At 34.4% G+C, this 12928-nt stretch overlaps 1 protein-coding gene across 1 annotated transcript in view; it reads right to left on the bottom strand.

Moving 5' to 3' along the window:
• Positions 1–12928, bottom strand: part of LOC135471023 (uncharacterized) — a 30292-nt gene that overhangs the window by 16112 nt on the left and 1252 nt on the right. Inside the window, exons 3-4 of the mRNA XM_064750070.1 lie at positions 7239–7289; positions 4283–4349 (exon numbers count right to left, since the gene is read on the bottom strand). Of these exons, the coding sequence (XP_064606140.1) occupies positions 4283–4349; positions 7239–7289 (118 nt within the window). The remainder of the gene's footprint in view (positions 1–4282; positions 4350–7238; positions 7290–12928) is intronic.

Consider the following 12928-nt stretch of genomic DNA (forward strand, 5'->3'; position numbering starts at 1 on the left):
CCTCTGTAGCATGTCTCACATGTGATAAATGTAGGTTAAAAAAGTGTCCTTGTAAGGAAGAAGGAAAGAAAACAAAATTCTTTACTGAATAGATATTACCAGAAGTATATTATCTAGAAGTTTGCACCTTCCCTATAGCTAGTCTCCACTGCACACTACACGTTACGTCATCTGTAGCAGCTCTAACCACCTGGTGTAGAAATATGCCAACCTTGTGTGAAAATTATGAACTGAATCATGGGATATCTAATGTAAATGGCTCCTGCAAGAACTGGCCACACACTGAAACCCAAAAGGTATTTAACGTATATAAAAACTAAAACTTGCTAATCATTGTTGCTATGCAGTTAATGAAAAATTTTTATATTTCCAAGCAACTCTAAAACAGTTACTGTCAAAGACGTTCTTTTACAAAACTCTCTGACGACGTACATTTTTTAAAGTCTATTTCAACACAACAGCATTTGAAACAGTTTTTCGCATCATGAATCAGTCCATTCCAATGCAATAGAGAGAGAAAAAAAATTCATGGCTGCGCAGATACATCACATAATGTGTTAGAGTTCAAAGAAAAGTGTAATGTGCCTTGGAAACTAGCTATAGGTAAGTGGCATACTTCTAGATAATTGACTTCTGATATTACTGATAAAATGTTGCATGTATCGATCTTTTAGATCAAGCTAAGCATATCTTATATAATTAAGTCATTAACATATAAAAAAACAACAAAATACACATTTAAAAATATTGATGCAACTACAATGTTATAATATTAAAGTCTTAATGGAAACTGCACATCTCTACATGCATTCCGTTCACTACTTACAAGGACATGACAGAGCTTAGGATAATGCATTGGTAAAGTTGCAATTAAGGTGAATAATTGAAAGGATACAAAATGCAAACTGGAAATCTGACCAAATTCACAGGTGTACACACCCTTTAATCATTTTAATTTGTGCTTCTGCTCAAATATTTGTCTGGTACATCCCTACTGTTACCTACATTAGATTAGAAAAACAGAGATAAAACTGTCCTAAGAAACCTACATCAGTTGGCTGACCTGGTTGATAGGGACAATTATAACTACATGTAATTATTCGTATCCATGCCTACGCTCTCATTTGTTTAGACACCATCTACCCACACCAAAATAATAATAATGGACTAGCACCTCGATCAAGGAAAACGTTTAAAAATATGCAGACATCAATTGAATATCTAGATTTTAAAAAGAACGGTAATAATGAAGCAATAAAACAAGTTTTAGTTTTGAACAAGTCACCACCCTTAACCAAAATATTGAGCAAGTAATTGATATATATGTATATCTGTTAAAAACTAAAACTTCAAATTATCTTCATTTATTTCACTTCATTGGTGTTTTACGCCGTACTACAGAATATTTCACTTATACGACGGCGGTCAGCATTATGGTGGGTGGAAACCGGGCAGAGCCCGGAGGAAACCCACGACCATCCACAGGTTGTTGACAGACCTTCCCACTTACGGCCGGAGAGGAAGCCAGCATGATCAAATTATCCAAAAAGTTACTTCAAAGCTACAATCTTTATTATACATACATTCTTGCTGAGTGGTAACTCCAATGCAAATACCTTCAAACCTGACCCTCTAAGAAGGTGTACATCAAAATGGTCTTTGAATATGACGTTTCTTCTTCATCCACCATCTCGAGTCATAACACAATCATAGCATTTAACATGTACATCCTCATCATCAGGTCTCAAGACCAGTACTATAGTGTATCTACTTATTGGCTTCTCCCACAACTTTACTTTATGGGAATTCTATATTTCTCATCATGGCATACATGCAGTTTACAAAACCATGTGAATTGGCAGACAAGCACATCACACGAAGACTTGATTCCGTTAAAACACCTATTGATAATGCCATTTCAAAGCTATCCCTACATCTACTACGTGCCATACACTGGTAATGCATATGTAAATGAAGGTATATGAATAGCCACTCAACTTGTAAACATGGAGAATGTAAAATGTGTCACTAGTGAAATGGGCCTAAAGTTGAAAAGAAAGGCTTTGATTTGAAGACAGCTTCTTTAAAAGAGATCCACCTTAACCAGTCCTTGCGTCCACTGACCTCGAGAACACCATGAAGATAGGCATGGTGTGATTTGCCAAATAAAGACACACCCTCAATATAAACCAGTTTCAGGTACAAAGAACTTCTCTACATACCTCACCTGTATCAAAGAGGTGAAAAATGTGGATATGATCTGCACAGTATTTTCATACTCTCATTGCTATATTGGTATTAATGTAATTCCAAACTATTTTTATGTATGAAACTTATGCACACATATGTTAAACTCGTAATTATCAGATTATTATCTTTTTAACTGCTTGTAGGTTGACAATTCTAGTTCTGATAATTTTGGGGATTAAAGGCCACATTCAGTATTTGTCACAAAACTGTTATTTCCAACAGGTGCATGCATTAACTTAAAACAAAATGGGAAAACCTGTTTTCATTCACAGATCAAGCCTGCATGTAAGTATAATTAGTACATTAATACCTCCTGTCATTTATATACATGTACATATACAATGCACATGTATATGTATATACATGTATGTCTTCAGGCTCTATGTTAGGTCTATATACTAGCTGTGAAGTATGTCACTGGTATCTATACAGGGACACATGTGGGACAGCTGGGTGTGTATAAAATCAACAGGCTGTATCCAGCAAATATACACTAATCGCTACCATTAACCCAGAAGCCTGCCCAAAATAGCGCTTTATTTCACACTGCTCACACAGCAGCAAGTATACAATACATTCATAAGCAAACATTTCACGGTTTTTGGATGTAAAGAAATTATTTTCTATAGTTCACCAGCATGGTCATGAAAATGGCAAGCAGTGTAAGAGGCTTGCAGGTATAAATGCAAGTAAAAATACGTAGGCCTATATGCTCCTGGAAGTATCCCATATTAACTGAAGTATGAAGTATTAACATTATCACATTTGTATGTTCTCTTTGTAGAAGAGTTAAAAATATAGCTTTGTAGGTACATGCACTTGTACATGTGTACTGAGCAAACTACACATAATGTACCTCTGTTACAAAGTTATTAAAATGCAGGCATGGGCTACAAATTGGTGCGTCCAAGTACATGAACACTAAGTTGTTTTTTTTTCTTGGAGTGAATTAGCAATAGAACCATCTAATTATTCATGATCAATGTCTTGTTCCTACATGTAACTAAACAGCTTAATGACTAACTGTAGTATAAGTGGTTTTTATCACTGACATAAATATTTTTTGTGTTTGTCTTTGTGAAACCTCATTGATCACAAGCCTGTTGTTTGCAACATAAACTATGACACCTTAGACATTCATTTAACTGAAAACTCAATGTCCCATTGAAGAGCGCTCACTGCATGAGAACAAATTTATGATTGACTTTGTAAGGTATAAACAGGAAAACTGTTACAATTTTGCTGTCTACACATTTTATCTGTTTTCTCCACAATCATTTGATCCATTTGCTCTGAGTGTTTCCTGTGATAAACGAAGCACCTCCTTCCTTTTACAACTTCCCGGAACATGTGTATCAGACTGGCTCAATATCAATATCAAGCATGTACATGACCATGCCTAACACTAAACTAGACAGTCTGTAAATTTAGTTTCAGCTAAAAACAAAAAAATATGTACAAAGTGATATATTTTGAAAGAGTTAAGTATGTGTCTATCATGAAAATGCTGACCCTCATAACAGTGATCTGAGACACTGTGCATGTAAGTCTTGCATTAGACACGCTGCAATGCTCTTCCTACCGTCAGCTATTTGTTCTGTACATAAACTACCCAAATTAATTAAGGTTTAATATTTATGTACACATGTGTATGTACATATATACATGGTCATATCCTAATTAATGCATGTATATTCTATTCTCATCAACTAGAACTGTCTTGAACTAACCTACTTAGGATATTCTTATATGAATTAATAAATGATTGCATATGAATACCTGGAAGACATGCTCAACCAACATGATTATGAAATCACAATAGTCAAATGAACATAACAAAAAAACGAACATGTGTAATATGTACCTAATACATTTGCATGTGCCATCAAACAAAAATATACCTCATACATTGTTTGCCATAAAATGTCAGTAAGCAACACACACATAAAATACCACAAGGAAATAAAATATCTGTACAACTTTCACACACACTAAGATAATGTACCCTTCAACAACTTGCTTCTATGCTTACCTGGAGGTTTATACTCGGCACTTTGTCGAATATCTGCAAGTCTTTTCAGGGACTTCTCTCTCAGGATCTATTACAAACAAAAAATTCCCCAATTACCAACTACAACAAATAAGACACATTTAAACAAAAGACTGTCTAGATTAAGCATAAAAACCCGTCAGAAATCTGGTATCTTTGACAGCAGTAAAGAAAACTACAAAAACTCATTTAAGTATACTTGTAGATCTATTTTTCTACAAACAAGTCATCCTAAATTCATTAACCTAATTTGACTTTATTATTAATTCCTACTGTGAACATCTTTTTCTGTTACAGAAAATTCAGACAAAAAGGGAGCAATAAGTCAAACTGAGTTGTAAAAATTCATTTTCCACAAATGGGATGGGATAAGGACATATAAATTTGCAAAAAATCACAGCAGATTCACAAGGTGCCCATTCCAATAATTTTAAACATAAAAATGTATTTTTTTCCTTACTTTTTAAAATTTTGCAGTTTCTGTGAAAGACAACCACAACACGGTGTCCTCCAAATATTTCATTAAAAACATCACAGAGTGACACATAGGAGGTGGTCAAGACATTATTCAAGAGTAAACAACTTGACTGAGGGAAATTAAAAGTCTATCGATTAAATAAACAGTCCCAAAACTGTTCTGGCAAAGTGAATAACAGACAATGCCATCAGGCTTGGATTTGAGCTAATTCAAACATCTCCGAGGAGCCATTCTTCGCATAGCAAATCCACTATGTCATAAAAAGGGACGTATCTCGTAAATTTCAAAATGTAAAATTCAAAAATGTGAACAAATTTTAAGTATATGGCCCTTAAAAGGAATGAACCTTTAAACTGTATGTTTTGACAGATTTTAGATCTACATTTTTAAGCACTTTTTAATTCCTGAGAATGTAAAAAATCAAGAAAGTGAAGGATTAAGAACAAATGAAGACTCGTAGTCTGCAGTCAAACATGAACATCTGTCTCTTATCTCTCCATGTACATGTACATAACATAATGATAAGAAAAAATATACTAACAAAAAGTCATAAAGGGATGAGCTTATTCATTGATTTCGTGCAGACAGGTAGCTAAGACAGGTGATTAATGAGGAGGTTCAGACATAATGAATACACGTGACAATCATTCCAGCTCGATACCGACACTGATCATTTCCTGTGCGAATCAATCCCTCGTGAATAAATGAATACGATGTTTCTGTTGTCATAAAACTGTACATTGTACTTACAAGAGACAAGTCACTTTTTGTACTGAACATTACATGTAAATGCATAAGTTGTGGGTAAAAAAATGAGCTGATGGCCAGTACAACTACACCGAAATTCAGATCATAAACTTGAATATATACATGTATGAGAGTGTGTTTCCTTTGAAAATTTCGCAGATTTGATATTATCAAAGTTAACAAAATATATATGGAGCTTACAGAAAATGTCCAGTTGATATGTGGCTGCATTAAAAATTCTTAACAGAAGAGAATATACTGGCACACATACTGAGCATGTATTACACATACACTTCATCTATATGAAGGATATAGTATAATAGAAGGAAAGGAATCAACCAGAAGTGTACATTGTGGGGAACCTAGAAAGTGCAGGATTGATCATTTAAAAAATGGTGTGTTCGTATTGCACATACATGTACATATCAGCATATTAGGCATGGGGGACATTACAAATCCTTCACTTTTACTTGCATGCTGTCTTTAACTGTGCAATGAATAATATACGAATCTGAAGTACTGGCATGTCAACAAGTGTGAAATAAAAAAAATTAAAAACAGAGGACTTTTACATGTAGCACAAACGTTAATGAAAACTACACGGCATGAAATTCTTATACATGTAAATATAATTCAAAGTTTAGAGAGAATTTCAAACAGGTTTACAGGCAATACACACTCATTGCAGTTCAGCTGTCACTCATTTGGTAAAATTAAACTTCTTTCCTCAGTTACACTGCCACAGGCCTTCTTATAAATTAATATCAGCACATAAATTTACAGTCGTGATATTTTACTTACTCATCTCTTACCCCAAAGCAAAAATGAAATTGGAGACATTGTGCATCATAACAATATTAACTAGACGTTTTAATCAGTAATGAAGATGATACGCTCGGCTGTTCTGACACCAAGCAATGCATGAAGATGTAAAACAAAACTTGTTTCCTTTCATTTTTTTCACAAAGTATTTTAGACTGCACTGCGGATTGCATATGTGCATGTCACAGGTATCTCTTTTAAGAATGAGAAGTCTTTTTTACTGCTTTATATATCTCCATTTAGAAAGGTATGCCAATGTTGGAAATATATTCTAACACATGTATCTCTAAAACTGTTTACATGTGTAATGATTCTTAAAGGATAACTGACTAACACTTTTTGATTATTTATGTGAAATATTTAATATTTAAATCAAGAAATATATATGTTCAGCGATTAAACCAAAATTTGTCTGGTCATGAATGAAGCTTAATATATTTTCATCAAATTATGCCCAACATATACACATATATGTGAGTGGACACAGTTTTAATGAACCTCAATGATTTTTAATCAACATTACTGCAATACATTGCAGTTACAATAATAACTTCCACTGAAAAATACTCTTCTTGCAGGAAATGAGAATGTTCAGGACAAAGTCTTTTTTTTTAATAGGAGAAATCTAAAGCATGGCCTTGGTTTTATCATTAGCAGCATGTAACACTTCACTGAGCCAGGTCTCCACTTCCTGGTAGAATACAAACTGCATTATAAAGCACCTTCCTGTAACTGTTATCACAGGTCTACACAAAGGTTTAATGAAACTCCCACCTGACACGACAACTATACAAACGCTTATGTATTTTGAAAATTTTATCAATTGTCACACATTATGGTACACCTTTGCATATAAGCACCCATGTGGCAAACAAAGACTTCAGAACTTACCTTGTGATCGTTGCTTTCTGAGTTGAGTTTTCCAATTCTCCTTTCTTCATACTGAAACAAGAACAATTTCATGTTAGCCAGGCCAAATTACGTCAATATAGGTACCAGCTTTTGAACGGAGAGAACCAATATTGACAAGCGATGTTTGTTGCCTAACAAACAGTGGCAAATTAGACCAGGCCAAAAGGTCAGGTGAAAAGCTCAGGTGAGCTGGCTTACCCGTCTTCCAAAGTCTCTCCTGGCCTCTCTGCCCTTCATGGGGTACAAATAAATATCCACCGACATGATCAGTGTTCGGGAGTCAAGTCAGTTGGGGTAAATTTGCCAGTGTCACCTTAAACTCATACATTTACAGTAGCAGCATGGCTGTGTACATTCTTGCTTCCTCTGACATCCAAACCATCTCAGCTGAAACACTAAATCCACCTGTCAATGAACTTAAAATCCCTGTAACGCTCCGCAGAGATACCTGCTTTAATCCCCTAAAATATCAACTTGACTGGCGTTCAAAAGATGATTAACATGGTACAATGCAGGAGCATACTACAATATATCCCCTCTTTCACCCTTCTTAAAAGCCAATCCTTCCCTGTCAACTTCAGACAGATATTAACACAAGTAGCCTCTTTAATATGCATCTATAAATTCTCTGTCCACGTCACAAAATGACATTCATTAAGGTATAAGCTATTGGGCTAATTTGACAGAACTGGCAGACTTCAACTGGAGCAGCTTAAACAGCTGCAAGGCAAAAAGAGTCAAGTGAGTATTTTTTCACCCTTGTACATGTGAACATGTGAGCAACAAACTGTTTCTACATCACAGTTTAGTGATTACAAAAACACAAAGTGCATTAGCTAGGGCAGACTAACATGTATATGTACTTACATGTGCTTCTGCAATTGAGAAATGATTGAAAGAAAAAACTGCAAAGTCAAGGCATTTCAATAGCAAATAAATAAACATAGCAAAGCTTTCATGTACATTAACATGAACTTTTGATTCAGGGAGGCTGAATATTTTTGCAAATACCAGTTTTTGTTAAAGATTTTATTGGGATAATTTATGTTGGGGAGATCCACTTTAAGTTGATTTTCAAACTTCATCAAATACTTAAAACAACAGTAAAGGAGATAATTACTTCCCCAAACATAATAAGCAACCCAGCATAATCCAGCAACTATTATTTGTAGAGAAAAGACAAAAATACCTACAACAATAGAACCCTGCAAAAAGCCTGAACCCTGATCAGATGATGTTAACAGTGTATTTTTAATGCATCATACAATCTACATATGTGTTATGTATTAAGTCTTAGGCTACTTCAATGTATCTGTATATGACAACTTACACTACATACATGTATTTAAAATAATACCCATTTCACATCTGTGTTTCAGTGATGGCAGAGATGTATATGCAATTTAATTTTAGATCCTACTTTTAGTGCAACACCCAAAGAACGACAGAATGTGCATGTGTATCCTTCAAATTTGGTGGCAAGGTAATGTTTATCTGACGGCATTCAAGTGATTCAGCTAGCAAGTGTGGTAAGTGTTTAGAGGTATCATACTCCAACTAAGGTATACACAGGTGTTACAATAATTGCCTTAAAAGCTGCACATTATTACCTTTATGCCATGAATGCCCTAAATGTCTCAGTACCTAGTGAATACAAGAACTTACTCTTACTAAAATCTGTCACTCAAATCAAATGTCAGATGAAGTACTTAAACCGGGTACAACAAACTGTCAACCACTGGGAACACTTCCTCATTTCATTTATTAATTCTAGTTAATAGGCAATCTCATTTATACAAACAGACTGACTGGAAGTTTACATACATCTGGGAAAAATTATAGATTTCTATCCTCTACTGTATGTTGTTCCTCCGATGACAGCAAAGGTGTTGGAATTTGACCTGCTTGTCACTCCCTAGTTATTCAGAAGGTCACAAACAAATCTCCACAGAATACAACATAAGGTATTACCCTCTTGACCAGATAGCACAAATATCCTGTTTCATACCGGCTGACACAGGACAAATCTACAACACTGTGCTTAGAATAACATGCTTGCTGAAAATGAAAAGTAGAGGTACTACATGGGACACAGTACATGCATTGCATGGGAAACTTAAAATGTACACCAGCTGTGCTTTCATGTGCATGATCATTTATACATGCATATTGACATGAATACTATCTATGTCTATATAACTGTTAAGTTCTGTTTGAATCTCACTACTATATAAGTCGTTATAAATTACAATTGTCCAAATTTCATTTCACCTCACTAATTTCTTTCAATATTTAATTTTATTTTATAAATCCAGCATTTGTGGATATTTGGAATATCCAAAAAAGATGCCATAGAAATTAACCAATCTGCAAGCTATTTTTAATTTGAACTATAATATGTTGATATACATGACCCATATTTCTATATTTATCATAATAATTACCAACATCAAGAAGGTTTCACTTTTGATACAAGATTATGTGTGGAGGAATCGTGGGGTGTCCAGAGTACTATATGTATATATGTATGTATGTTTGACGTTTAATGCGAGGCAGCAGCAACAAGTACCACTTTTAAAGTCTTTGGTATAATCTGACCCAGGTTTGATTTCCCAAGTTTGAGGCAGACATTCCAACCATTCAAAGTGGTCTCAAGAGTACTGTAGTTCATGTAAATTTAGTATTTGTCAAATGATAACTTGCATGGTTCTCAGCGATTCATCCACTTTATAGGGCCACTTAAGGATCTTTCCGAAGGTTGATGAATTTCTTATCAGAAAAACCTGAATACTGATATTAATAGTATAACTGTAAGGTCTTTATGTGCTTCTGAAAGTCCATTTTTACATACAAGACACTAGGTGAATTACGGTAATCTGACTGTTGTAGCATACTATACAGAAGCTCCATCCAGCACCATTCATCAACTGATCTACTCTATCTTTCGTAAAGTATTTTTATTGCTTAGACATCTACATGTGTTCCAAAAAGGATTACATACAACACTATATGTGTTTGTTTATCTTCTGTAATGACATAACCATTTAACCTAGTAATAATCAAATACTACACTGCAAAAACATATACCATATTCAAACCTGAATATCAATAGATTATGAGGGTTGGTAATTTAAAACAAAATCAGGGATCCTCTGTATACATTTATTTAGGAAGTGTTTTGTTTTTATATTATTTTGTTTTTTGTATACCATGCCTGAAATGAAAGTGATAATAATAATGTCTGTTTTGACCATGGCATTAACTTTACCACGACGGTCTTAACTTAAAGTAAATCTGTGTAATATACATGTACATGTACTATACTGTCTGTAACTGAAATGTCACACACATATGTACACAGTTTCAGCCTTGTCTTTCACTTAGCAATACAGTCAGCCACCCCCTTCTCCAAAAGTTTATGCAACACTTAAATTCTGTTGATAGTAACACAGGTATGTATCCAGTAAATATAGGTACAACCTCTGCTCTCAGGTGAGTTATCAGAGGACTGTCATCTTCCCAACAGAATACTTTCATAACCCTCACACACATGATTGACCTAACAGATATATGAATCATCCTTCAGTAGAATGTCAGTACTGCATATCATGAAGTGTATATAGTTCCAGGTACCTAAATTGTGTTGCAGATTAGTTTCTGCTGTTTAGATATGAAGCATATCTGACATGATTAAGTATTATTATTAATCAGCAGAAAACTTTGTGATGTACAAATACAGATGCTCTTGAAACTACAATTACATGTAGGCTTATATGATTATGGATTTAAAGTGTGAAGAGTAAAAATTAATCCATAGTTCATGCTATGTACGCTAGTAATTTTACACGAATGAGAATATCTCTTGAACTATTAGATGAGGAAACATTCCACGAGTATGTTCATACAAATCACTGATTGCTAAACTTCATTCATCTTGCTACCCTTTCACTACAGATGCACACATTACGCAGGAACATGAATACATGTGTGGACATATAACTGACATGTGTGTGTGTATATGGGGGGAGGGGGGGTGGGGTAGCATGTTTGAGCCTATTAAATATGAAAATGAAAGAAAATCCTGATCCCTGTGGGGTGCATACTTTGGATACTGTTAAAATTTAAGCTGACGCTGTGAGAATTAAATTCAATCTAGTTGTGTACTTTTAAAAAACTTAACCATGCATTATCCGATGATCACACAATGGCCCATACTTTAGATGTGCCATATTGTACATACATATTATACACATTAAGATGTAATATTTCTCTTTTCAAGCTACATGTACATTACTAAGCACTTTATGCAATGATGTTTACAACAATGTTCAGATAATGTGAACTTATGTACATAATGTAAGGTAGTTTTCTGTTCAGGCAATCATGTTTTGCATTTTACAAAAATCATACCCTCAAGACTCACATGTAAACCCAGTCAACATTTTCTTTGAAGATTTAAGATAAATGCAACATTTAGGTACAAAAGTCAGCTAAATACAGCCACACTATATAACTTTTGTGACAATTCATGCTATGGACATGCCAATATGGATTTTGAGCTGGGTGACTTCAACAAGAACATTTGTTACAAGTAATTTTTATTCAATTCCATGTTTCCCTTTTCTTCATATCCAACTCTTTTCCACTTCTATACTGGAAACAAACTAGTATAATCACAAATTATTAGATAGGTCAACTTAACTTTTGCTGCATACTAAATTTAAGGTTAAGTATAGGGGCCCTATTTATCTGATCTGAGGTACACCAACCCCAAGAAAGGTCAAAAGGGCAACAGTTAAGTAGATATGGCCAAACAATGTAGGTACTTTATCCTCTAATCTATTTATGAATTAAAGCAATTTTACATGGGAAGGTTGCTTAAAATAAAGGGTGATTTGACAACTGTCACACATGGATAGCTACAGGACATGCTGTCTTACTCTGTATCAGTCAGTGTTTTTAGTAAATCCCTGCAGAACACTACATGCATGTGCAGTGTTTTATTTGATCAATTATTAAATTTAAGATTCAAGTATCTTTACATTATCAACTTGATGACTAAATAGCAGTTCTCAAAGGTTTCAAAATCCAAATCAGCATAAATACTCTGCTACATTCAATACTTCATACATCTGCCTGGTAAATCAATAAAAATTCATAAGCTTGTTTCAAACAGTAATACCAGTATGTATGGTCCTTGATCAGTAGAAGTATTGGGTCACTTAAGCGAAATACTCGAGTATGATGTAAAACACCAATCCAATAAATAAATAAGAAATATAGGCTAAGGCAGCCAGGAGAAACACAAGTATGGTACATACAGTTTTAATAATTCCTTGTGATACAAACAAAACAGGTCATGGGTGTAAATGCAACCAAAATTAAGCCCAGTGAATGAAATGCAGTAACAAAAGATCTACTTATTTATAAGACATCTGAGATGAATGAATACAATGTCGAAGCTATGAAGTATGATGATGTTGACAGGAATTCAAATACTATCAATGCTAACGTCTACTGAGCAGACAGTCAGCCTGAGCAAATGTGTTTTTTGGGGGGGAGGGGGGGGTTCAACACTTATTCACTGTAATAAAAAAAAACGTCTTCAAGAAATAAAAGACTGGTCAATACACAAATCACATCATGCTAAGTAAGTAGCACAACCCTAA

This window comes from Liolophura sinensis, chromosome 7 (assembly GCF_032854445.1).
Source record: "Liolophura sinensis isolate JHLJ2023 chromosome 7, CUHK_Ljap_v2, whole genome shotgun sequence".
NCBI classification, from domain to species: Eukaryota; Metazoa; Mollusca; class Polyplacophora; order Chitonida; family Chitonidae; genus Liolophura; species Liolophura sinensis.